This window comes from Parambassis ranga, chromosome 2, assembly GCF_900634625.1.
Source record: "Parambassis ranga chromosome 2, fParRan2.1, whole genome shotgun sequence".
In the NCBI taxonomy this organism is placed as follows: Eukaryota; Metazoa; Chordata; class Actinopteri; family Ambassidae; genus Parambassis; species Parambassis ranga.
The window spans coordinates 44,537,999-44,565,530 of record NC_041023.1 but is presented as its reverse complement, the minus strand read 5'-3'; the positions used below and the strand labels follow the sequence as shown (position 1 = coordinate 44,565,530).

The 27,532-nt window shown below is 42.6% G+C and overlaps 3 protein-coding genes across 5 annotated transcripts in view; 2 read left to right on the top strand and 1 right to left on the bottom strand.

Moving 5' to 3' along the window:
• Positions 1-27,532, bottom strand: part of LOC114449940 (major histocompatibility complex class I-related gene protein-like) — a 212,787-nt gene that overhangs the window by 17,795 nt on the left and 167,460 nt on the right. The gene's annotated exons all lie outside the window — the stretch shown is intronic.
• Positions 7,035-26,328, top strand: LOC114449987 (gastrula zinc finger protein XlCGF17.1-like). The gene is made up of 2 exons (XM_028427875.1): positions 7,035-7,561; positions 25,799-26,328. The coding sequence occupies exons 1-2, from the start codon at positions 7,183-7,185 to the stop codon at positions 26,071-26,073; spliced, it is 654 nt and encodes a 217-aa protein (XP_028283676.1). The 5' UTR covers positions 7,035-7,182; the 3' UTR covers positions 26,074-26,328.
• On the top strand, positions 17,492-20,846 carry LOC114449359 (major histocompatibility complex class I-related gene protein-like). Of its 3 annotated transcripts, none has more exons than XM_028426965.1 (7): positions 17,492-17,613; positions 18,280-18,404; positions 18,530-18,796; positions 18,897-19,175; positions 19,452-19,748; positions 19,837-19,944; positions 20,115-20,846. In XM_028426965.1, the coding sequence occupies exons 1-7, from the start codon at positions 17,567-17,569 to the stop codon at positions 20,180-20,182; spliced, it is 1,191 nt and encodes a 396-aa protein (XP_028282766.1). In that variant the 5' UTR covers positions 17,492-17,566; the 3' UTR covers positions 20,183-20,846. The 3 variants fall into 3 exon arrangements, with proteins under 3 accessions (XP_028282766.1, XP_028282757.1, XP_028282775.1); XM_028426956.1 differs by having other exon boundaries at positions 17,505-17,613; positions 18,265-18,404; XM_028426974.1 differs by lacking the exon at positions 18,280-18,404 and having other exon boundaries at positions 17,555-17,613.

Sequence of the window (27,532 nt, the reverse complement as noted above, 5' to 3'; positions counted from 1 at the left end):
CGGAGGAGATGAGGCTGGAGAGGGAGAGAGAGAGAGAGAGAGAGAGAGAGAGGAGAGAGAGAGAGAGAGAGAGGGAGGGGGAGAGCAGAGAAAGAACGGACAGACCTCAGCTCATTGAGAGGATGGTGGACAGCAGTGATTTTATGTTCTGTGTTATTTAAATGTTACTTATTAAATTAAAGGATGATATTAAATCGTTCTTGTCTCTGTGTTCTTAAACTCTTCTAACCTTGTTACATTATGTGTTTCATCACCTATTTATAATTTAAGTAAACTTTTGAACAACTTCTCAGTGACCACAGTAAATCATTTATTGTGTGTGTGTTGTGTTATGTACAATATTTACAAAGACACAGTTTGAACATTTCTAACTATTTACCAGTGGGCATTATGAAAATGTACAGTTTATTATTTATAAAAGATCAGCAGAAAATACTATTCACAAAGAACATATATATAAATGTTTGGCTGAGCAGGAGTCCTTGGTGCTGCTGGACTGGATGGTGCCACGGTGAAGACCTTGGAGTCCTCTGGCTGTGAGTGGGACATCATCTGGGGGAGGGGGGTGTCTGTCTCCTCTGTCCACCACATCGTCCATCAGGGTTTGCAGAGCTGACGATCGGCGGCTGCCATGTTACTAAAGATGTTTTTAAAAAGGCAAAAATAAAAATAATAACTTCAACAGAGCGGCTTCCAACGCAGCTTCAAATATGAAAAGCTATAAAATATGTATCCTCACCCTCCAAAGGTGATGATGGTCAGTACACCTCCTCCAGGACAGACAGCTGGTCCTGCAGGGAGCCCCACTCTCCTCCACCCAGCAGTAATTCTCTGGTGCAGTGACAGACCTGATGCTTAATGACACATTAAAGCAGTGGTTTCAGGGTTATTTGCAGGGTTCTTACACATTTAGCTATTTATTTAAAGTATTAAAATTACAAACAGACCCTGTATCAAGTCTTACAATTGAATCAAATATAAATTACATTTAATCATATTTGTCTATCTACTGGTTATATATCTAGCGTTTGCTCAGTAACTGGTATATTAATTATGATCAATAATGGTTAAACAGCAGCTTACCGTCACCTCCCCACTGCGCTCTCCCAGCCTGAAGAAAATGAGCCGTCACCGGTTTTGCTGCCGCTGGAGCCGCCTCTCCTCTTCCTCCAACAACAAATACATATATTAAAATATTCCAAATTTCTAAATCCACACTGTTGTCCTGCTTGTTGTGTGTCCGTGTTGTGTCGCTGTCGCTGCTTTTGTTTTTCCCGGGGCAAAATTTATGACGTCGCGCCACAATCAGGAAGTGCTTTGAAGGCCAGACTGTCCCATTTACCAACGGTGGAGGATCCTCCGGAGGATCCTCAGGAGGACGCGGCCTCCTGAGACCGCGTAGGCTGCGTCCTCCGAAGGATGCAGACCCTGAAATGAGACACAGCCAGCGACAGCAGAAGCTGAACAGAAGTGTAACTACTGTGAGTGTTTTATCACATCTGAATGGCTGCTGCTGAGTTTCTGAGAGGTTTCATCAGCGAGCGGCTAACTGCTGCTGCTGCTGAAATATTGGGAGTGTTTGAACAAACTATCGTCCAGTACGAGGAAGAGATGGACCGTCAGCGCAAACTGCTGGATCTCCTCCTGAAGCCTGAGATCAAGTTACACAGAACAGGTATGTAAACATGACAATGTCACGGAACAACAACGGCTCTGTTTGAAAAGAGTGCACATTCAGCACATAGTGTTTCTAACAGGAGGACACTGACTTCATGACTTGAAGCTACAGATGTGTCCCTCCAGCTTTTCTCTCTCTGCTTCAGCTCCTCAGAGCTCTGTGCTTCGTTTATTTACTGTTGAAAACTACGGAGCAGCTGCTGTTATTTCTGAAGGGTGAAAGATTTGATTCTGCACGGTGTTATCATGCAGTGTGGGTTCACATATCTAGAAGTGTGTCCCTAACATGAAGTATTCATTCTTTTAAGTGTTTATTACTCTATACTATAATGTGTTTTTATTACTGTTTATGTGTTAGTAAGTTTTATAGAAAATCAAATTAAGTCAAGGATACTGAAGAAGTGTGGAATTCCATTGTTCTCATATAACTTAGTTTGGTAACTCACTCCCTCCCCAGTTGCTCTGGTTCATAAAGACTTTACTGAGTTTTTTAACACACCACAAGGACTTGTGCCATGGCAAGAGGGCATTATACAGAGAGGGTGCCTGCAACAGCGTGAGATGTCTGGTGATGAGTTGTGAAAACGTGACATTAAAAGTAACAATAGCAAAGATATACAGACATTGTTAACGAGCCTGTTATGCCCGGGTATGTAGGAGTATATAGAATGGTAATAACAGTCACCATCTGGTGTGTGTGAACGGCTGTCTGGAGTTATTGGTGACAAATCACCCTGACTTGCCTTTCTTTCTTTCTTTTATTGCTCATCATGCAAAACCAGTATGGTCTTATCTAAATCTGTTGGATCAGTGCTGTTTATACACCTACCTATATACCTGGAGAGGCTCTTGCGCTTCTCCACTTTTTTTTGATAAAAGAACAAGGTAAAGACCTGTTCTATAGGAAAGGTGACCTTAAATGACTTCTGCTATGATCTGCTGCTGTATAGAAAATAGCTTCTCCCCTATATAATGGCAGACTTGAAGAGTGTCTGTTCACCTGTTCTGATTCTGTTAACACACATTATATTAGTGACAAGCTGATTGAGAATTTTCTGTTCTATTTGATCTAAAGATAGAAAAAAGGCCCGATTACAGCTCCACTGTGAAGTGGTTTGAAAAAAATGAAATCGTAATCAGCTAAAATCAGTAGCAGCAGGTCAAACTCAATCAAAACCTGGAAATCCGAATCTGGCATTCCTAGTTAGGGTTAAACAGCTTCTATAGAAGACAAATCATATTAACAGATTACTGTTGATCAGAAGCACAATGTGTATATTTAGGAGACCATGCAGTGAAACTGGAGAGATGAACATGTTTGTGCAGCTAACTAATTAAACATGATGTGACAGTAAAGGTGTGTTCAGTTTTTTACTTCAGCACTCTGAAGGGTTAATGAGAGCTGCTGTGGACTGTATGTGAATAAACTGTATTCTGAATAAATATCTAAACAAAGGCTCTAATGTTACCAAAAAGTGAAACCAACCGTAAAAACAAAAAGCTTTAAGTGTATCATTAGTTTTAGTATAAGAAGGTGCTGAACTGTTCAGAGGCTTGAAGCAGCTTGTAGGAGCAGCTAAACATCTTCAAGGAACTCTAACAAGTCCAGTTGTCCTGCTTCAAGCTTTTCAAAGGAAATGACCTGGATGAATCACTGAGGTTCAGTTTTTGACAAATGAGCTACTGTCATGGAGATCACATAAACTCTCTGTTTTCTTCTGACCTTTGACCTGCAGATCTCCCTCAACAACACAGTTGTCAAGTGGAGGATGTTCTGGCTGACCAGCAGCTCTGTAACCAGAAGAAGAACTCCATTCTGGAGCAGGAGGAACCAGAACCTCCACAGGTTAAAGAGGAACAGCAGGAAGTCTGCACCAGTCATGAAGGAGAGCAGCATGAACTGAAAGAGCAGACTGATCCCTCTATAGTAACTGCTGCTTATGATGGACCAGAACCAAACCATGACATGGTTCTCTCTCACGATGCTCCTCAAGGTAAAATGTCTCTAAAATGTCAAATTTGTGGAAAATCCTTTCCATATCAGTCAGTCTCCATCAGAACCTGAATGTTTATATTTTCTGTTTGTTAGTATTTTAATGATGCATTAACTCATTTGGTTGTTCCAGGTTTTAAATGTTTCCATCATCACATTAGTCTTTGTGTCCATTTGTCCCTCCAGGTCTCCCTCAACAACATGACTGTAAAGAGGAAGAGATCCTGTCTGACCAGCAGCTCTGTAACCAGGACAAAAGTTCCAGTCTGGACCACTTTGACCCGACTGTCATCCAATACAAAGAAGAGATCAACCATCAGGACCCAGTACTGAACATTATCCTGACACCTGAGATACAGTTACACAGAACAGGTATGTGAACCTACAAACAAGCAGTAAATCCTGTGACTCCTGTAGGGTTCTAATGTAAAATCTGAGCTGTGTGCCACATTTATATTAGGCTTAGTGACGAAAACTGGGCTCTAGACTAACTTTTTTTCTTAGGTGCACGAGCACAAAAGTTAAGCGCACTGCTTCACAATTAACCAGGCAGAGGTGGGTAGTAACCAGTGTTAATTTTGGCAGCAATTTCTGATTTAGTTTTTATTTTAGTCTTGTGATCAACATTTCGTCAACATTTTTTAACTTATAGTCTAGTTTTAGTCGACTAAATATCAAAGAATTCTAGTCGACTAAATCCACGGCAGATTTAGTTGACTAACATTCTTTGATATATATTTTTTTCATTAAATAATTAAGGTTTGAAGTACAATAAAAACAGGCACAGCTTTAACTTGTGTTATTTGAAACAAACACCTCTTTATTTAATTGCTATGACCTTTTCACAAAAGAACCAGTGAACAGTGAGCTGCTCTCCCTGAATACACTGTTCAGTCATGACCTTCTTCATGAATACTCCATAACTACAGCAAAACACTTCAGTGACAACTTAGAAACAGTGCGCATGCTGTAAAACCATCAGCAGCGGTGTCTTCATTTATAGATTTTGTCACGTGTATCTTTGAACAGAAGTTCAAAGATACACGTGCAGCTCACTCGTCTGCAAATGTCGCTTCATGTTTATTGTGTTTTTAGCGCTGATAGTCGCTCCACGTGGTTTGCAAACCATCTTGTTTGTCTTGACATCAAACGTGTCCGTGTGTCTGTTCTTCTCCTGTGTTGTGTTACCATGAATGAGTACGCCTTCTTCCAGCATCGCGGGGTCCTTACGCAGAGAGATCACTTCTGATTGGCTCTCTGCCGCCGTCTTCTTATTGGTCCCTCCCTTCCACAAACAAAATTTGCTCTCATTGGATCTCGTCTCCATCAATAATTTCGTCTCGTTTCTATTCGTTGACAAAAGTGTCAATACACTTCGTCTTCGTTTTTGGCACAGTGCGTTAGTTTTTATTTAGTTATCGTCTCATTTTTATCAGCAAAAAAAGGTTGTTAACGAAAACTATGACGAAAATGATTCGTCAACAAAATTAACACTGGTAGTAACGCTCTACATTTACTCCGTTACGTTTACTTGAGTAACTTTTTGGGAAAAATGTACTCATATGAGTCATTTTAATGTCTGATACTTTTTACTTTAACTCTAGTAAATTTGTCAGTAAATAACACTACTCTTACTCCGCTACATTGGCCAAACGTGGACTCGCTACTCGGTACATGCATCTTTCTGCCTCAGCCAAGTGAAGCAGCGGAAGAATAGCTGTGACCACCTGACCATGTTTTCATCTTATTTATTTTACTTTTGTCTGATTACCATAAATCAATACAAAGAATAAATGTTACTCTAACATTTACTCAGTACTTGAGTAGTTTTTTCACACAGTACTTTTTTACTCTTACTTGAGTAAAAAATTTGGCTACTCTACCCACCTCTGGTTTTAGCTGTATGCAGATCTCATATAGCAGGTTAATTATACATTTTATTTTTAATAATACTAGGGATGCACCGAAATTAAAATTCTTGGCCGAAACCGAAAATAAGGAATCCAAGACCCAAAACCGAAATACCGAAACAAACCGCTATAACTGTGTACTAACCTGACTAAAATCAAGGCATTGCAAATACACAACTTATTATTAATGTTTCAAAGAATATAGCAATTGAAAATATTTATTTAGCACATTCAAACAATGCACAATAGGGTTGGGCGGTATTAAGGTATTAAGGTATACCAGCGGGGCACACAGGTAGCGACAGTATCATTTTTAATACCGTCAATAAAAAAATGCAATCCGCTTATATAGAAGATAAGGATCAAATATTAAATATATTTTATTTGATGCCTTGTGTGGTTGAATCTTCAGTTTTACTTCAGTAGTATAATGTATTTTATGTTTGGAGACGTTTGATAAAGATTATGAACATGACGTGACAGCGAGGAAGAGAGAGAGAGAGCGAGCCGTAGTCGCACCTGTGACCGGGTCCCTTAGAAGAACACTGCTGAGACGGAATTTAGTTTCTGAGCGGTGCAGGCACAAGCCAACAGTTTGGTACCATCTGAGCCTACATTTATCATTTTAATTGTTTCCATTAGAAAAACTTTGCAGCGGAAAACGTGACCGGCAGGTTTTCAGTTTACCGGACAAGTGTTTTTATTACCGTGCATAACTTCTAACATAAAGGCTGCACAAGGCTGCGCTCTTAACGTGATAAAATTACAAAAACAAACAGAAACACATCAGGACTGGCTCATACCAGTTTAATACCGTGGTGTGCTGCCAGCATGAAATAAAAAAAAAAGTCTGTTCGCTATATGCGTTTTTAAATAACCTCAATAAAAACTATATTAACTGAAAAAGATTGCTTGACATGTGTCAGGCAGTTTCTAATACACTTTACCTGCCGTGAATTGTAGGCTACAGCAGCTGAATTAGAAGTAAACGTGTGTGCAGCAATTGAAGACCCAAGCAGGGGTTTAGCTGAAAAGATGAACTCACATGCTACGTTCAAACTACATACACAAACAAAATGTTTGCCTGTGTGCATTCACTATGCTAATGTCATGTTACTTGTTTGAACTGTGGAGGTTGCAATTGTTTTGAACTGTAATGTATTTCTGGTCATCACATTCTGTTTTCTGGTTTGCTTTAATCCTCCAGATCTCGCTCACCAATACAATTATGAGGAAGAGCGGATTTTAGTTGATCAGCAGCTCTGTTGCCAGGAGAAGAACTGCAGTCTGAACTGTGAGGAACCAGAACCCCCACAGGTTAAAGAGGGACAGCAGGTTCACTGCAGCATTCATGAGGGAGAGCAGCATGTACTGAATGCAGAGACTCAGACCTCTATAGTGACTTCTGCTTCCGAAAGTAATCATATCAAATCAGAAATAAGCTGTGACGTGATTCTCTCTCATACCTGTCCTCCAGGAAAAAAAATTCTAAAATGTAAACCTTGTGTAAAACCATTTTCATGTAAGAGGAAAAGTAAGGCACATCAGAGAATTATCACAAGTGAGAAGCCATTTCCTTGCAAAACATGTGGGAAATGTTTTATGCAATCTGGTGGGTTAACTCGCCACATGAGAACCCACACAGGCGAGAAGCCATTTTCTTGCCAAACATGTGGCAACTGTTTTATGCATTCTAGTGATTTAACTGTCCACATGAGAACCCACACAGGCGAGAAGCCATTTTCATGCAAAACATGTGGCAAATGTTTTACGCAATCTGGTGAGTTAACTGTCCACATGAGAACCCACACAGGTGAGAAGCCATTTTCATGCAAAACATGTGGCAAATGTTTTAGTGTGTCTGGGCATCTAACTGTCCACATGAGAACCCACACAGGTGAGAAGCCATATTCTTGCAAAACATGTGGCAAGTGTTTTACGCAATCTGGTAAGTTAACTGTCCACATGAGAACCCACACAGGTGGGAAGCCATATTCTTGCAAAACATGTGGCAAATGTTTTACACAATCTGGTGCGTTAACTGTCCACATGAGAACCCACACAGGTGAGAAGCCATTTTCATGCAAAACATGTGGCAAATGTTGTATGCACTCTGGTGAGTTAACTGTCCACATGAGAACCCACACAGGTGAGAAGCCATTTTCATGCAAAACATGTAGCAAATGTTTTAGTACTTCTGGTCATCTAACTCGCCACATGAGAACCCACACAGACCCATCTCAGAGACAGACATGAGAAGACAGAGCACAACATCAACGCTTCCTTTTGCTCACAGTTTTGTGAGTGTGAAAAGCGGTGTCTGCAATGTAAGATGAGGTGGGAGATCGAGATCGCTGCACATAAACGGGGTCTGCTCGTACAGTTGATGGCTGTATGCACAGATTTTGAACCAAGTTTACTTGAAGCATAACAACATATTCCCTGTCACTGACATCTGTCATGTTGAATTGTGTACGTGTCTACAACAAATAAAAAAACACATTCATTTCATTTTTTATTGGAGCAGTGTAATGAATTGGCTTCCCCTTGTTAAACTAATCTCTTTAAAACTATTTTAGCTGTCTGTCAGGAGGCAACACATGCTGAGACATATTCAGTCTGAAAAGGTGCACTGCATCTCTGCACTTTGTCATTTCCTCAAACTGGCATGTAACATTTGTATAGACTCTGGTGTATTAGGACGTATTAATGGGCAATAATCTACCAAAATTCTGACTGTAAGAGTATTCTTAGAAATAACAAGAAGGTATATCATCAGAAATTAGTTGGACATAGACAAAATATACAAAACTGGGAAGTGCTAAACAGTACCGTAAAGAAAAAAAATCTAGAAGAGAAAACAATTGTTGAAAGAATTTTATGGAAGTTTGATTTTGACCAATCTACGCTATATCAGGTATTTAAAAAAGTACTTCACACAGACTTTTATTTTGGTAAGTGTAACCTGTTCCTGTCACCTTTGGCTCCCTGCATCACAGATGACGACTGAGGCTTGTAGGAATGAACACACTGTAAGAGAAACTGTCTGACTAAAGCCAGGAGGAGGCAGAAACACCACAGAAGAAGAAGAAAAGAGAAGGGAAAGTGTTTGTGGTGACAGTGGATTGGCGTAAAGCTCAGCTGCTACAACAGAATAGTTTCTGAACACATGTGTAGCCACCAAAACTACACCTGGTACAACAAAGGATCACAGTGAGTGGAGGACCAAGGCTTTGAACCAGAGCTGAGCTCATGAGCTGGAACATACATACTGCAAATATGAAGAGTTGACATACTGTATTTACAGTCCATTATAAAATGTGTATGTACATATATACAATAAATGTCTATGAATAATCTTTATGAAGTTGTAACAGTATAAGATAATAGATGATAACATGAACCATTCAATCATAACATTCTGATCACTGACAGGTGAGCTGAATAACACTGATCCTGAACCTGGTTACCCGGTAACTGTTAGTGGATGGATATATGAGGCAGCAAGAGAACATTTGTGTGTCTAACATGGGCTGTGTCTCATTTCAGGGTCTGCATCCTTCGGAGTGCGCATTTTAAGGCCGCTTACGTCACAAAGCTGCGCGAAGGCTGTCCCAATTCGCCAAAAGTCGAAGGGTCCTTCAAATGCGTCCTCCAAATGCGTCCTCCTTTTGCCTGAATTTGGAGGACGCATCGCTACCATCCTTCGTGGCCTTAAATATCCCACAATGCTTTGCGGGCCTACTTTTTGTCCAATAGTACAATGACGGACCAAGCGAGCGGCAGCGGCACCGGCAGGAGTGCCGAATTCACATTTAAATGTAAGTAAAGAGCAGTAGTTGGAGAGTTTTAAAATGCTAGTAGTGATAGTGGCATTAAAAAAATGAGTTTTATATTTACAAACATGACGTCCTGTTGATACGAGGCGCTGTAAACTAAACGTTTTGATTGAATGTTGTTTTTTGTTGTTTACTGTAGTATAGTATAAAGTATAGTTCACGTGAGGAGCAATATTATCGTTATTATATCAAACGGTCATTCTGCCTGTTGGCATTATGTTGTAGGAGGAGCAGAGAGAAACAGAAGAAACCTGACAATTGATAACAGAGGAGAAGAGACTGGAGAGGGAGGGAGAGAGAGAGAGAGAGGGGGGAGAGAGAGAGAGAGGGGGAGAGAGAGAGAGAGAGAGAGAGGGAGAGCAGAGAAAGAGCGGACAGACCTCAGCTCATACAGAGGATGGTGGACAGCAGTGATTTTATGTTCTGTGTTATTTAAATGTTACTTATTAAATTGTATATTAAATCGTTCTTGTCTCTGTGTTCTTAAACTCTTCTAACCTTGTTACATTATGTGTTTCATTACCTATTTATAATTTAATAAACTTTTGAACAACTTCTCAGTGACACAGTAAATCATTTATTGTTCTGTTATGTACAATATTTACAAAGACACAGTTTGAACATTTCTAACTATTTACCAGTGGGCATTATGAAAATGTACAGTTTATTATTTATAAAGATCAGCAGAAAATACTATTCACAAAGAACATATATATAAATGTTTGGCTGAGCAGGAGTCCTTGGTGCTGCTGGACTGGACGATGCCACGGTGAAGACCTTGGAGTCCTCTGGCTGTGAGTGGGACATCATCTGGGGGAGGGGGGTGTCTGTCTCCTCTGTCCACCACATCGTCCATCAGGGTTTGCAGAGCTGACGATCGGCGGCTGCCATGTTACTAAAGATGTTTTTAAAAAGGGCAAAAATAAAAATAATAACTTCCACAGAGCGGCTTCCAAAGCAGCTTAAAATATGAAAAGCTATAAAATATGTATCCTCACCCTCCAAAGGTGATGATGGTCAGTACACCTCCTCCAGGACAGACAGCTGGTCCTGCAGGGAGCCCCACTCTCCTCCACCCAGCAGTAATTATCTGGTGCAGTGACAGACCTGATGCTTAATGACACATTAAAGCAGTGCTTTCAGGGTTATTTGCAGGGTTCTTACACATGTAGCTATTTAATTTAAAGTATTAAAATTACAAACAGACCCTGTATCAAGTCTTACAATTGAATAAAATATAAATTACATTTAATCATATTTGTCTATCTACTGGTTATATATCTAGCGTTTGCTCAGTAGCTGGTATATTAATTATGATCAATAATATGGTTAAACAGCAGCTTACCGTCACCTCCCCACTGCGCTCTCCCAGCCTGAAGAAAATGAGCCGTCACAGGTTTTGCTGCCGCTGGAGCCGCCTCTCCTCTTCCTCCAACAACAAATAAATATATTAAAATATTCCAAATTTCTAAATCCACACTGTTGTCCCGCTTGTTGTGTAGTCCGTGTTGTGTCGCTGTGACTGCTTTTGTTTTTCCCGGGGCAAAATTTATGACGTCACGCCACAATCAGGAAGTGCTTTGAAGGCCAGACCGTCCCATTTACCAACGGTGGAGGATCCTCCGGAGGATCCTCAGGAGGACGCGGCCTCCTGAGACCGCGTAGGCTGCGTCCTCCGAAGGATGCAGACCCTGAAATGGGACACAGCCATGGACTGAGTGGCATGGTCTGGGTACTTCCTGGTTGTTGTTGTTGGTCTTTTTGTCCTTCTTTGTGTGTGTGTTTGAGTGAAGGGGTGAATGTTTTCTGGCTGTATAAGCTGCAGTGCATATTTATGAAAGGATCTGATTCTTCAGCATTGAGCTGTGTGAGTGCTGCTATCAGGAAATCAGAGTTAAAAAATGAGAACAGAAATCCCCCAGAGGGCTGGACCTGACTGCTGTCCTGATAAAGACATGAGCAGAGAAGGCACATGAGGAAGACTGTTTGGAGGACACACAGAGTGGACATGGGTCACAGAGTGCTGCTGCTGTTTGTGTCTCTGCAGCATGGGCAGCTGCTCCTGCTCCACTCATCACCGGCTGATTGTTCACACCTGTGATCAGTCATCAGTCAATCCTGCTGCAGCTTCCATCTAGTATATGTGTCCAATGGAACCTGAACAACAGGTCAGCTAAACACATAGAAATACTACACATAGTTTTTCATATAAATAACATTGAATTGAAACATGTTGTACAGTAAATGAGTGGAAACAAAAATCAGGAGAGGAGGAAACAACTTTTAGCTCAAGTGCTGCCACCTAGTGTCAATATTTGGTATTAACTCTGACTACATATTGCACCTTTAACTCACTGCCATGTATACTGTGACATGCGTGAAGTGATAATAAAATGTGAATTTATTGTAAAGAACTTTACTTATTATCTCTATTATAAGTGAGCAGTGTGTGTGTGTGTGTGTGTGTCTTTGATGGAGTGTGTAATGTCTGCTCAGTGTTATTGATACTGCTGTGTGTGATCTGAAAACTGATCAAACTGTGATGTGTCTGATGTTGACAGAAGAATCAGAGGATGCATCTAAATGATGATGTCATATGGCCCCTAAAAAGGAAGGAGACAGAGCCACTGTAGCTGTGTCTCATTTCAGGGTCTGCATCCTTCGGAGGACGCAGCCTACGCGGTCTCAGGAGGCCGCGTCCTCCTGAGGATCCTCCGGAGGATCCTCAACCGTTGGTAAATGGGACGGTCTGGCCTTCAAAGCACTTCCTGATTGTGGCGCGACGTCATAAATTTTGCCCCGGGAAAAACAAAAGCAGCGACAGCGACACAACACGGACTACACAACAAGCGGGACAACAGTGTGGATTTAGACATTTGGAATTTTTTAATATATTTATTTGTTGTTGGAGGAAGAGGAGAGGCGGCTCCAGCGGCAGCAAAACCGGTGACGGCTCATTTTATTCAGGCTGGGAGAGCGCAGTGGGGAGGTGACGGTAAGCTGCTGTTTAACCATATTATTGATCATAATTAATATACCAGCTACTGAGCAAACGCTAGCCATATAACCAGTAGATAGACAAATATGATTAAATGTAATTTATATTTTATTCATTTCTAAGACTTGATACAGGGTCTGTTTGTAATTTTAATACTTTAAATTAAATATATATAGCTAAATGTGTAAGAACCCTGCAAATAACCCTGAAACCACTGCTTTAATGTGTCATTAAGCATCAGGTCTGTCACTGCACCAGAGAATTACTGCTGGATGGAGGAGAGTGGGGCTCCCTGCAGGACCAGCTGTCTGTCCTGGAGGAGGTGTACTGACCATCGTCATGACACTAATTATTTTTGCCCGTTTTAAAAACATCTGTAGTAACATGGCAGCCGCCGATCGTCAGCTCTGCAAACCCTGATGGACGATGTGGTGGACAGAGGAGACAGGCACCCCCCTCCCCCAGATGATGTCCCACTCACAGCCAGAGGACTCCAAGGTCTTCACCGTGGCATCATCCAGTCCAGCAACAGCACCAAGGACTCCTGCTCAGCCAAATATTTATATATATGTTCTTTGTGAATAGTATTTTCTGCTGATCTTTTATAAATAATAAACTGTACATTTTCATAATGCCCACTGGTAAATAGTTAGAAATGTTCAAACTGTGTCTTTGTAAATATTGTACATAACAGAACAATAAATGATTTACTGCTGTCACTGAGAAGCTGTTCAAAAGTTTACTTAAATTATAAATAGGTAATGAAACACATAATGTAAGAAGGTTAGAAGAGTTTAAGAACACAGAGACAAGAACAATTTAATAAGTGACCATTTAAATAACACAGAACATAAAAATCCCCTCCGTGGACCGCCACCTTACTGTGGTGGAGGGGTTTGAGTGCCCAGATGATCCTAGGAGCTATGTTGTCAGGGGCTTAATGCCCCCAGCAGGGTCTCCCAAGGCAAACAGGTCCTGGGTGATGGGCCAGACTAAGAGCGGTCCAAATACCCCTTATGATGGAAAGAAGAACAAGGACCGTGACGTTGCCCGGTATGGCGCAGCCGGGGCCCCACCCTGGAGCCAGGCCCAGGGTTGGGGCTCGAATGCGAGCGCCTGGTGGCCAGGCCTTTCCCCACGGGGCCCGGCCGGGCTTAGCCCGAAGGAGCGGCGTGGGGCCGACCTCCCATGGGCCCACCACCGGTGGGAGGAACCGTAAGGGGCCGGTGCAGAGTAGATTGGGTGGCAGTCGAAGGCGGGGGCCTCGGCGACCTGATCACTGGACACAGAAACTGTGTTTCTTTGTAATCGTGTCAGCTGACCTTCGGCCTTGTGTTTTGGACACTCGGGTGAAGAGAGGTGCTGAGCTGTCAACTGATCACTACCTGGTGGTGAGTTGGATCCGTTGGCGGGGGAAGAGGCTGGACAGGCCCGGCAGGCCCAAACGTACTGTGCGGGTCTGTTGGGAGCGTTTGGCCGAACCCGCCGCTAAGGAGATCTTCAACTCCCACCTCCGGGAGAGCTTCACCCAGATTCCGAGGGAGGCTGGAGACATTGAGTCGGAGTGGACCATGTTTTCCACCTCCATTGTCGATGCAGCCATCCAAAGCTGCGGCCGCAAGGCCCCTGGTGCCTGTCGTGGCGGCAATCCCCGGACCCGGTGGTGGACACCGGAGGTCAGGGATGCCGTCAAGCTGAAGAAGGAGTCCTATCGGGCCTGGTTGGCTTGTGGGACTCCTGAGGCAGCTGATAGGTATCGGCAGGCCAAGCGTGCTGCGGCGAAGGCAGTTGTAGAGGCAAAAACTCGGGCCTGGGAGGAGTTTGGGGAGGCCATGGAGGAGGACTATCGGTCAGCCTCAAAGAGATTCTGGCAAACCGTCCGGCGCCTCAGGAGGGGGAAGCAGTACTCTGCCAACACTGTATTCAGTGGGGGTGGGGAGCTGTTGACCTCGACTGAGGGGGTGGTTGGACGGTGGAAAGAGTACTTTGAGGGTCTCCTCAATCCCACCAACACGCCTTCTATTATGGAAGCGGAGGCTGATGACTCAGTGGTGGACTCGTTCATCACCTGTGCTGAAGTTGCCGAGGTAGTCAAAAAGCTCCCCGGCGGCAAGGCACCGGGGGTGGATGAGATTCGCCCTGGGTACCTTAAGTCTCTGGATGTTGTGGGGCTGTCTTGGTTGACACGCCTCTGCAACATCGCGTGGCAATCGGGGGCAGTGCCGCTGGACTGGCAGACCGGGGTGGTGGTCCCTCTTTTTAAAAAGGGGGACCGGAGGGTGTGCTCCAACTACAGGGGGATCACACTCCTCAGCCTCCCTGGGAAAGTCTACGCCAGGGTACTGGAGAGGAGAATTAGACCCATAGTCGAACCACGCCGGAGCAATGTGGTTTTCGTCCTGGCCGCGGAACGCTGGACCAGCTCTATACCCTCCGCAGGGTGCTGGAGGGTTCATGGGAGTTCGCCCAACCAGTCCACATGTGTTTTGTGGACTTGGAGAAGGCGTTCGACCGTGTCCCTCGCGGCATCTTGTGGGAGGTGCTCTGGGAGTATGGGGTCCGTGGCCCTCTGCTGAGGGCTGTTAGGTCCCTGTATGACCGGAGCAGGAGTTTGGTTCGCATTGCCGGCAGTAAGTCAGACCTGTTCCCAGTGCATGTTGGACTCCGGCAGGGCTGCCCTTTGTCACCGGTTCTGTTCATAATTTTTATGGACAGAATTTCTAGGCGCAGCGAGGGACCGGAGGGGATCTGGTTCGGGAACCATAGGATTTCATCTCTGCTTTTTGCGGATGATGTTGTCCTGTTGGCTTCATCGAGCCGGGACCTCCAGTGTGCACTGGGACGGTTTGCAGCCGAGTGTGAAGCGGCTGGGATGAGAATCAGCACCTCCAAGTCTGAGGCCATGGTTCTCGACCGGAAAAAGGTAGTTTGTCCTCTCTGGGTGGGAGGAGAGCTCCTGCCCCAAGTGGAGGAGTTTGTGTATCTCGGGGTCTCGTTCACGAGTGAGGGAAAAATGGAGCGGGAGATTGACAGACGGATCGGTGCAGCTTCCGCAGTAATGCGGTCGCTGTACCGGTCTGTTGTGGTGAAGAAGGAGCTGAGCCGGAAGGCGAAGCTCTCGATTTACCGGTCAATCTACGTTCCTACCCTCACCTATGGTCATGAGCTTTGGGTAGTGACCGAAAGAATGAGATCGCGAATACAGGCGGCCGAAATGAGTTTCCTTCGAAGGGTGGCTGGGCGCTCCCTTAGAGATAGGGTGAGAAGCTCAGTCACTCAAGAGGAGCTCGGAGTAGAGCCACTGCTCCTCCACATCGAGAGGAGCCAGCTGAGGTGGCTCGGGCATCTGGTTCGGATGCCTCCTGGACGCCTGCCTGGGGAGGTGTTCCGGGCATGTCCCACTGGGAGGAGAGACTATGTCTCTCGGCTGGCCTGGGAACGCCTCGGGATTCCCCCAGAGGAGCTGGAGGAAGTGTCTGGTGAGAGGGAAGTCTGGGTGTCCCTGCTTAGACTGCTGCCCCCGCGACCCGGCCCCGGATAAGCGGTGGAAGATGGATGGATGGATGGATAAAAATCACTGCTGTCCACCATCCTCTCAATGAGCTGAGGTCTGTCCGTTCGTTCTCTGCTCTCTCTCTCTCTCTCTCTCCCTCTCTCTCTCTCCCTCTCTCTCCTCTCCCTCTCTCTCTCCTCTCCCTCTCTCTCTCTCTCTCCCTCCCTCTCCAGCCTCACGTCCTCCGTTATCAATTGTCAGATTTGTTCTGTTTCCCTCTGCTCCTCCTACAACAAAATGACAACAGGCAGAATGACCGTTTGGTTTCATCCATGTATCTAAACCAGTGGGTAGGGGTGGGTCCAGGAAAGGAACTCAGGGCTTGTCTCTTCACTTCTTCCATGTAGAGGTCTCATATGGAACATGGGACACTACACAGATTAATATTCTGATATGCTACAGTAACTGCGCCACCTACTGGCCGGAGGACCTGTCTTTTGTATATGTGTGTTTTGCTGTACTCTTCTGCCCTGCAGACCACAGCTCATGCCGGTACAGGTGGGAGAGAGGACGTGGGACGATAGGGGAGGAGGTGGCTGCGAGTCCCGCGGACTGCAAGGAGTGCGAGGGCCCGTCATCGCTGCTTGCAGCTTTAATTATATTATTGTTCTGTGTTATTGTGTGCTACACACACAGACACACACACACACACACAGGACCAGAGCAGGAAGCACCTGGTTCGTTGAGCTCTGCACACCTGATGGTGATCAATCATTAAGAGCTGCTGATCAGCAGCACCTTCTTAAAGCCTGCAGTCACAGAAAGGAGCTGCTCAGTTTTCTATGTGTGTGTTTTAATCAATGAAACTCTGGTGTGAGGTGGAACTGATGATTGGAGGAAGTACGACTGTGTGCTGTTCTTATTTACACACATTTATGATGAAGGAGTCAAGGAGGCAGCAGAACATAAAAAGCCTGACAGTCCATTGCTCTGCTTGTGTAATATAAAATCAGATGAGACACTGCCCCCTAGTGGACCATAACTGATGTGTTTGAAGTGTTTCACCGAACCTGGAGCCTCTCTGCAGCAGAGTGATCACAAACACAATCACACGGTTTCTGAAATATATTGAGTTGTATGGCTTTAATGTATGTGATCTTATCCATGTGACCCCATGGGGGCGCTAGATATAATTTTCATCTTCTTAAAAGTGTCTGGTCGTTGTGGTCCAGATGGGTTTGCGGTGTGTCAGACTTGTTTGAGAACTTTGTTGTTACATTATTATGAGCTCCTCAGGTGAGAACATGTTACATGATCACAGTGTTTTTGGACTTTAGCAGCAACCATCAATTACATTCCTTCAACTAAATGAAAAAAATCACATTATTTCTAATGTGTGTAACACGATGGAAGAAAAAAACATTTATAACTAGAAACTCTTTAAAGTGATTAGAAATATAAACATTAAAATGAACTGTACACATCAGAAACACTTCAGTCATGAGCATTGGTTTTGCTCTGTCTCTTTAAATTCTGATGTGTCCAACAAGTTCACACATGAAGTTTTACTTCCACCTTCAGCCAGTCTGTTCTAAAGGAGCTCCACCATTAGTTTTTTTCTGGCGTAGCCGACATGTTTTCAGTGTTATAAATCAGATGTTTGTTCTTCTTGTTGTTTCTCTTCTGTCACATTTCATCAGCAGGTAAGAACACATTCTTTATCAGCTTTATTTCTGCTCCGCTCTGTCACAGTCCCTCTTCTTTTAGTCGCATGTTACTGAGAACAGTGAATCATACTGGATTTACTGACATCAGTGTTTCTGCTGAAGTGTACAGAATGTTCCTGTACACATGTATAATACAATCTAACAAAACAGACAGAAATCCTTTGATAGCTTCAGTCTGTAAAAACTGACAAAGGATTTCTGTCTGTTGTGTTAGATTTTATTATACATCTGATTTCTGTCATTGATCAAAGTTGTTTAAAGTGACTCAATGGGTCCATGCTGGTCAGCAGAGTCCATGTTGTTTCAGACAGGCCTGTGTGACCCTGGAACTAAAAAAATACCAAACCTGACACAAGAAACATGTCTCAGTTTATTTAAATGTTCATCTTTAGCATCTTTAGCACAAGTTTGTTCTGCTGATGTGTCCAGAATCACTGATGCTTTTACATACAGACAGAATCTCACAGTTTTGTGATTAATGACGGTCAAGTAAATACAACTAATTTAATGCTGGACATATTTATACACATGTATGAGAAGAAGCTCTCTAAATGTAGGTTCTCTTCTGTTTCTCCCACATAAATATTTCTTTTTTTTATCCGTCCAAAACGTTCACACACACATCAGCTGTGTTCCTTTTAGATTCTGCCAGTCTCTTCTAAAGGAGCTCCACCAGCTGCTTCTTCTGTCAGACATCTGTTTAACCATGAAGAATCAGATGTGTTTGTTCTTCTTGTTGTTTCTCTTCTGTCACATTTCATCAGCAGGTAAGAACACATTCTTTATCATCTTTATTTCTGCTCCACAAGTTCATGAGAACACTGAATGCATCATATTTATGATCATATTTGTATTTATTTATTCACTGACATCATCCATGTTTCTTCTACAGTGAAACATACACTGAAGATTTACATCACTGCATCGTCTGGACTCCAGAATGTGTCAGAGTTCATATTTGTTGTAAAGGTTGATGATGTGGAGGTGACTCGCTGTGACAGCACCAACAAGATATTTCAAATAAAACAGGACTGGTTTGTTAAATTATTTAACAAGAATCCTGAGGTAGTAGAGGCAGGCCGTCAGGAGTGCTTTGTGGGAATGCCTCTTCTCTACAAATCTGCAATCTATAGTTTGAGACAAACCATCCAAAGTGAAGGTACTGTATCATGTCTTTAATGAAATCTAAATAGAAATCCATTGTTAGTTTTTACAGATTGAACGTCTTCTTAATAATGTGACCCCCCCCCCCCTTTCAGGTGCCATCATCTTACAGTGTATAGCTGGCTGTGAACTGGATGAAACAACAGGAGAGTCTTCTGGATTTCTACATTATGGTTATAATGGAGAAGACTTCCTTAGATTAGATCTGAAGACCCTCACATGGATCGCTCTGAGTCCTCAAGCCAGCATCATTAAACAGGTGGTGGACAGAAACAGCACCGTAATAGAGTATTATAAGGACCTCATCAATCATCGTTTCCCACAGTGGCTGAAGATGTTTCTAGAACATGGGAGAAGCTCTCTGATGAGAACAGGTTGGTTCTTTGTGTTATTTCTCCAGCAGTAAAATAGAATTATTACTTTGTGGTTACTTTCCTCCAACAACTAGTCAAGTTGATATTTAGATCTGTGTGAGTCCAGAAACCAGATAAACTCAGTGAATCAGTCCTCTGCAGGTTGTTATGGACTCTACAAGTTTTAAAACTTACATTGACACAATGCATTTATATTTATATATAAAAGTTAGTGATGTCTTCATGTTTCTTTTCTCTCTCTACCTCCATTATCTCTGCCTGATCTCCTCCCTCCAGATCCTCCCTCAGTGTCTCTCCTCCAGAAGACTCCCTCCTCTGCAGTCAGCTGCCACGCTACAGGTTTCTACCCTGACAGAGCCCTGATGTTCTGGAGCAAAGATGGAGAGGAGATTCATGAAGGTGTGGAGCACGGAGAGATCCTCCCCAACCATGATGGAACCTTCCAGATGAGTGTTGATCTGAATGTTTCATCAGCTGAAGACTGGAGGAGGTACCACTGTGTGTTTCAGTTTGAGGGTGCTGAGGACAGGATCATCACTGAGCTGGATGGAACCCTGATCAGAACCAACAGAGGTAGATTGATTTCATATTTTTTGGTCTTTCACTTAGTTTAAATTATCATAAAACTCTTCTTAACCTTTTGTTCTTCTCTTCTCATCAGTGAAGCCTGATAACCTGACCGGCCCTGTCATTGCTGCAGTTGTTGTTGTTGTTCTTGCTCTTGTCGTCATGGCTGCATGTGGATACATGTTTCATAAAAAGAAGAAAGGTGAGCTATGTTTTATTTTGATGTCGTAACTTTAACAAAGTAATAAATCTTTAATGCTGAGTCTACACATGACAGATATTCTGACACTCTGAAATAACACTTTAATGTCAGACTGAAGCTCTCCATTCATTTACATGTTATCAATATGTTTCCTGCATGTTTCCTCACAGAAGCTGAGGACAGCACTGAGCTCCTAGAGGCCACAAACCTGAACACTGAAACAAACACAGCTCACTGAAGGAAACAAACATCATGTTTTCTAAGATCATCTTTGTAAAATATATAATATATATAATCAGTATAATATCCTCATAGACAGACTCTGTTCAGCTCTGTAATGATGTCAGTGTTCAGACATAATAAGTCTGTTGTTGTGGATGCTCAGTTCAATTCAAAGTTGGTGGAAAGATGTGTCCGTTATTTCAAAGTTGTCATTGAACGTTTCTGTGGAAACATGTATCATGTAAACGTTTCCACAGACAGTGGACAAACGTGTCACATCAACATGCAAACTGTCGCTGGAACTTTGAGTGTTTCTGTGCTGATGACCTTTTCATTTAAAAGAGCTGCAGATTTGTTGTCATAGTGACACAGCTCGGGAATAATAGCAGCTTCTGTGAACAGGTGTTGTTTCAGATGGAAACAGATCCACTGCAGGCACAAAAATCATTTTAGTGTTTACTGAGCTCCTGAATGTCCTTTGTAGTCAAACTGCTTCAGACAGACAGACTGATACATGAAGGGATGGACAGATACATGACAACGCAGAGGGGAAACATTGCACTGTGACAGCATCCTGACCTAAAGAAACCTTCTGTATATGACTGTATATGACACTTTTACGACAATGCGCATCTTTCTGAAATGAAAAATAAGTAAATGACTTTCTTCCATGTTACTGAGCTCATGCACCTCCTAATTGTTGTTAATGATAGCGTCTGTCCTCTCTGAGATGAGCTGATCATGGTCTTTAATTTGTTTAATTTGTTGAATTAAATTTCAAAATAAATTATTTTATTTCACATTCTGTAAAAAAATGGAATAGACATAGTTCCATTCAGTCAGCTCTTTATTATCAGCTAGTTATTTTCATTCACTTGGTGTCCACCTGTCAGAATGAATGGACCTAGTTCATTCTCTCTCCACATTCCTTATCCAGGTTGCCTGCAATGATTTTTGAAATCCTGCAGATGTCACTGTTGCACGTGGATAAGCCGGCAAGCACTGTGAGAATCATGTTTTTTGATTTTTCAAGTGCTTTTGACACCATCAGGCCAGAGAAGCTGACAGCGATGCAGGTGGATGCCCCACTGGTGTCCTGGATGGTGGACTATCTGACTGGCAGACCACAGTATTTACGCCTACAGAGCTGTGTGTCAGACAGACTGATCAGCAACACCGGGGCTCCACAGGGGACCGTCCTCTCTCCCTTCCTCTTCACTCTCTACACCACAGACTTCAACTACTGCACAGAGACCTGCCACCTCCAGAAATTCTCTGATGACTCTGCAGTGGTTGGATGTATCACTGGTGGTAATGAGAGGGAGTACAGGTCCGTGGTGGATAACTTTGTCACCTGGAGTGAGAGCAACCACCTACTGCTCAATGTGACAAAGACAAAGGAACTAGTGGTGGATCTGAGAAGGACAAAGGTTCCAGTGACCCCTACCAGCATCAAAGGGGTCAGTGTGGAGGTGGTGGAGGAGTACAAATACCTGGGAATGTACTTGGACCACAAACTGGACTGGAGTAAGAACGTGGACACTGTTTACAGGAAGGGCCAGAGTCACCTCTACTTTCGGAGGCAGCTGAGGTCCTTCAACATCTGCAGGACGATGATGAGGATGTTTTATGAGTCTGTGGTGGCCAGTGCCATCATGTATGCTGTTGTCTGCTGGGGCAGCAGTCTGAGGGTGAGGGACATCAACAGACTCAACAGAATCATCAATGCGGCCATGTTGTGGGAGAGGACCTGGACCCTCTGACAGAGGTGTGTTATTTTAAAAATAAAATTAAAAACAATGATAAGATGATTTATCTTTTAATTCTATATTAGTTAAAAGATAAATCATCTTATCATTGTTTTTAATTTTATTTTTAATTCTAGGTTATTTGTTACTTATCTGTTTCTAGTTTTTATGCTTCTCTAGTAGCACACTGCATTGTCTTATTTGTTCTGCTGCTTTAACACTCCAGTCCGGTAGGCGGCGGTAATGCGCCTTACAGGGTGGCTCCCACCGCCAATAAGCTGAAGAAGAAGAAAAGAAGGAAGTAGAGGGAACAGATAAAGACGAGCACAGCGACAGCACACCACATGTGAAGAAGAAGTAGTTTGTTCGCTAGTTGAACAGAAGTGTAACTACTGTGAGTGTTTTATCACATCTGAATGGCTGCTGCTGAGTTTCTGAGAGGTTTTATCAGCGAGCGGCTAACTGCTGCTGCTGCTGAAATAATGGGAGTGTTTGAACAAACTATCGTCCAGTACGAGGAAGAGATGGACCGTCAGCGCAAACTGCTGGATCTCCTCCTGAAGCCTGAGATCAAGTTACACAGAACAGGTATGTAAACATGACAATGTCACGGAACAACAACGGCTCTGTTTGAAAAGAGTGCACATTCAACACATAGTGTTTCTAACAGGAGGACACTGACTTCATGACTTGAAGCTACAGATGTGTCCCTCCAGCTTTTCTCTCTCTGCTTCAGCTCCTCAGAGCTCTGTGCTTCGTTTATTTACTGTTGAAAACTACGGAGCAGCTGCTGTTATTTCTGAAGGGTGAAAGATTTGATTCTGCACGGTGTTATCATGCAGTGTGGGTTCACATATCTAGAAGTGTGTCCCTAACATGAAGTATTCATTCTTTTAAGTGTTTATTACTCTATACTATAATGTGTTTTTATTACTGTTTATGTGTTAGTAAGTTTTATAGAAAATCAAATTAAGTCAAGGATACTGAAGAAGTGTGGAATTCCTGCGATACTTCAAACTGTCCGGTGATGAGCTGTGAAGATGCGACATTAAAAGTAACAATAGCAAAGATATACAGACATTGTTAACGAGCCTGTTATGCCCGGGTATGTAGGAGTATATAGAATGGTAATAACAGTCACCATCTGGCATGTGTGAATGGCTGTCTGGAGTTATTGGTGACAAATCACCCTGACTTGCCTTTCTTTCCTTCTTTTATTGCTCATCATGCAAAACCAGTATGGTCTTATCTAAATCTGTTGAATCAGCGCTGTTTATACACCTACCTATATACCTGGAGAGGCTCTTGCACTTCTCCACTTTTTTTTGATAAAAGAACAAGGTAAAGACCTGTTCTATAGGAAAGGTGACCTTAAATGACTTCTGCTATGATCTGCTGCTGTATAGAAAATAGCTGCTCCCCTATATAATGGCAGACTTGAAGAGTGTCTGTTCACCTGTTCTGATTCTGTTAACACACATTATATTAGTGAAAAGCTGATTGAGAATTTTCTGTTCTATTTGATCTAAAGATAGAAAAAAGGCCCGATTACAGCTCCACTGTGAAGTGGTTTGAAAAAAATGAAATCGTAATCAGCTAAAATCAGTAGCAGCAGGTCAAACTCAATCAAAAACTGGAAATCAGAATCTGGCATTACTAGTTAGGGTTAAACAGCTTCTATAGAAGACAAATCATATTAACAGATTACTGTTGATCAGAAGCACAATGTGTATATTTAGGAGACCATGCAGTGAAACTGGAGAGATGAACATGTTTGTGCTGCTAACTAATTAAACATGATGTGACAGTAAAGGTGTGTTCAGTTTTTTACTTCAGCACTCTGAAGGGTTAATGAGAGCTGCTGTGGACTGTATGTGAATAAACTGTATTCTGAATAAATATCTAAACAAAGGCTCTAATGTTACCAAAAAGTGAAACCAACTGTAAAAACAAAAAGCTTTAAGTGTATCATTAGTTTTAGTATAAGAAGGTGCTGAACTGTTCAGAGGCTTGAAGCAGCTTGTAGGAGCAGCTAAACATCTTCAAGGAACTCTAACAAGTCCAGTTGTCCTGCTTCAAGCTTTTCAAAGGAAATGACCTGGATGAATCATTGAGGTTCAGACAAATGAGCTACTGTCATGGAGATCACATAAACTCTCTGTTTTCTTCTGACCTTTGACCTGCAGATCTCCCTCAACAACACTGTTGTCAAGTGGAGGATGTTCTGGCTGACCAGCAGCTCTGTAACCAGAAGAAGAACTCCATTCTGGACCAGGAGGAACCAGAACCTCCACAGGTTAAAGAGAAACAGCAGGAAGTCTGCACCAGTCATGAAGGAGAGCAGCATGAACTGAAAGAGCAGACTGATCCCTCTGTAGTAACTGCTGCTTATGATGGACCAGAACCAAACCATGACATGGTTCTCTCTCACAACGCTCCTCAAGGTAAAATGTCTCTAAAATGTAAAATTTGTGGAAAATCCTTTCCATATCAGTCAGTCTCCATCAGAACCTGAATGTTTATATTTTCTGTTTGTTAGTGTTTTAATGTTGCATTAACTCATCTGGTTGTTCCAGGTTTTAGATGTTTCCATCATCACATTAGTCTTTGTGTCCATTTGTCCCTCCAGGTCTCCCTCAACAACATGACTGTAAGGAGGAAGAGATCCTGTCTGACCAGCAGCTCTGTAACCAGGACAAAAGTTCCAGTCTGGACCACTTTGACCCGACTGTCATCCAATACAAAGAAGAGATCAACCATCAGGACCCACTGCTGAACATTATCCTGACACCTGAGATACAGTTACACAGAACAGGTATGTGAACCTACAAACAAGCAGTGAATCCTGTGACTCCTGTAGGGTTCTAATGTAAAATCTGAGCTCTGTGCCACATTCATGTGCCACAGCTCTGTGTCTTGATTTATAGATTTTGTCACGTGTATCTTTGAACAGAAGTTCAAAGAAACCGTGGTGTGCTGCCAGCATGAAATAAAAAAAAAAGTCTGTTCGCTATATGCGTTTTTAAATAACCTCAATAAAAACTATATTAACTGAAAAAGATTGCTTGACATGTGTCAGGCAGTTTCTAATACACTTTACCTGCCGTGAATTGTAGGCTACAGCAGCTGAATTAAAAGTAAACGTGCGTGCAGCAATTGAAGACCCAAGCAGGGTAGATTTAGCTGAAATGATGAACTCACATGCTACGTTCAAACTACATACACAAACAAAATGTTTGCCTGTGTGCATTCACTATGCTAATGTCATGTTACTTGTTTGAACTGTGGAGGTTGCAATTGTTTTGAACTGTAATGTATTTCTGATCATCACATTCTGTTTTCTGGTTTGCTTTAATCCTCCAGATCTCGCTCACAATACAATTATGAGGAAGAGCTGATTTTAGTTGATCAGCAGCTCTGTTGCCAGGAGAAGAACTGCAGTCTGAACTGTGAGGAACCAGAACCCCCACAGGTTAAAGAGGGACAGCAGGTTCACTGCAGCAATCATGAGGGAGAGCAGCATGTACTGAATGCAGAGACTCAGACCTCTATAGTGACTTCTGCTTCCGAAAGTAATCATATCAAATCAGAAATAAGCTGTGACGTGATTCTCTCTCATACCTGTCCTCCAGGAAAAAAAATTCTAAAATGTAAACCTTGTGTAAAACCATTTTCATGTAAGAGGAAAAGTAAGGCACGTCAGAGAATTGTCACAAGTGAGAAGGCATTTCCTTGCAAAACATGTGGGAAATGTTTTATGCGATCTAGTTGGTTAACTCGCCACATGAGAACCCACACAGGCGAGAAGCCATTTTCATGCAAAACATGTGGCAAATGTTTTCGTATGTCTGTGCATCTAACTGGCCACATGAGAACCCACACAGGTGAGAAGCCATTTTCATGCAAAACATGTGGCAAATGTTTTCGTATGTCTGGGCATCTAACTGGCCACATGAGAACCCACACAGGTGAGAAGCCATTTTCATGCAAAACATGTGGGAAATGTTTTATGCAATCTTGTGATTTAACTGTCCACATGAGAACCCACACAGGTGAGAAGCCATATTCTTGCAAAACATGTGGCAAATGTTTTCGTACTTCTGGTCATCTAACTCGCCACATGAGAACCCACACAGACCCATCTCAGAGACAGACATGAGAGGACAGAGCACAACATCAACGCTTCCTTTTGCTCACAGTTATGTGAGTGTGAAAAGTGATGTCTGCAATGTAAGATGAGGTGGGAGATCGAGATCGCTGCACATAAACAGGGTCTGCTCGTACAGTTGATGGCTGTATGCACAGATTTTGAACCAAGTTTACTTGAAGCATAACAACATATTCCCTGTCACTGACATCTGTCATGTTGAATTGTGTACGTGTCTACAAAAAATAAAAAAACACATTCATTTCATTTTTTATTGGAGCAGTGTAATGAATTGGCTTCCCCTTGTTAAACTAATCTCTTTAAAACTATTTTAGCTGTCTGTCAGGAGGCAACACATGCTGAGACATATTCAGTCTGAAAAGGTGCACTGCATCTCTGCACTTTATCATTTCCTCAAACTGGCATGTAACATTTGTATAGCCTCTGGTGTATTAGGACGTATTAATTGGCAATAATTGGTCAAAAATCTGACTGTAAGAGTATTCTTAGAAATAACAAGAAGGTATATCATCAGAAATTAGTTGAACATAGACAAAATATACAAAACTAGGAAGTGCTAAACAGTACTGTAAAGAAATGTAGAAGAGAAAAAAATTGTTGAAAGAATTTTATGGAAGTTTGATTTTGACCAATCTACGCTATATCAGGTATTTAAAAAAGTACTTCACACAGACTTTTATTTTGGTAAGTGTAACCTGTTCCTGTCACCTTTGGCTCCCTGCATCACAGATGAGGGCTGTGGCTTGTAGGAATGAACAGACTGTAAGAGAAACAGTCTGACTAAAGCCAGAAGGAGGCGGAACCACCACAGAAGAAGAAGAAAAGAGAAGGGAACGTGTTTGTGGTGACAGTGGATTGGCGTAAAGCTCAGCTGCTACAACAGAATAGTTTCTGAACACATGTGTAGCCACCAAAACTACACCTGGTACAACAAAGGATCACAGTGAGTGGAGGACCAAGGCTTTGAACCATAGCTGAGCTCATGAGCTGGAACATACATACTGCAAATATGAAGAGTTGACATACTGTATTTACAGTCCATTATAAAATCTGTATGTACATATATACAATAAATGTCTATGAATAATCTTTATGATGTTGTAACAGTATATGATAATAGATGATAACATGAACCAATCAATCTTAACATTCTGATCACTGACAGGTGAGCTGAATAACACTGATGACCTGGTTACCATGGTAACTGTCAGTGGATGGATATATGAGGCAGCAAGAGAACATTTGTGTGTCTAACATGGTCTGAGTGGCATGGTCTGGGTACTTCCTGGTTGTTGTTGTTGGTCTTTTTGTCCTTCTTTGTGTGTGTGTTTGAGTGAAGGGGTGAATGTTTTCTGGCTGTATTAGCTGCAGTGCATATTTATGAAAGGATCTGATTCTTCAGCATTGAGCTGTGTGAGTGCTGCTATCAGGAAATCAGAGTTAAAAAATG

Coding starts and splice junctions, on each gene's coding strand:
- LOC114449987 (XM_028427875.1), top strand. CDS start 7,183: ATGCAATCTGGTGGGTTAACTCGCCACATGAGAACCCACACAGGCGAG. Junction 7,562..25,798: donor CCACATGAGAACCCACACAG/GTGGGAAGCCAT, acceptor GAACCCACACAG/GTGAGAAGCCATTTTCATGC.
- LOC114449359 (XM_028426956.1), top strand. CDS start 17,567: ATGTTTGTTCTTCTTGTTGTTTCTCTTCTGTCACATTTCATCAGCAG. Junction 18,405..18,529: donor CTGTCACATTTCATCAGCAG/GTAAGAACACAT, acceptor TTTCTTCTACAG/TGAAACATACACTGAAGATT. Junction 19,176..19,451: donor AAGCTCTCTGATGAGAACAG/GTTGGTTCTTTG, acceptor TCCTCCCTCCAG/ATCCTCCCTCAGTGTCTCTC.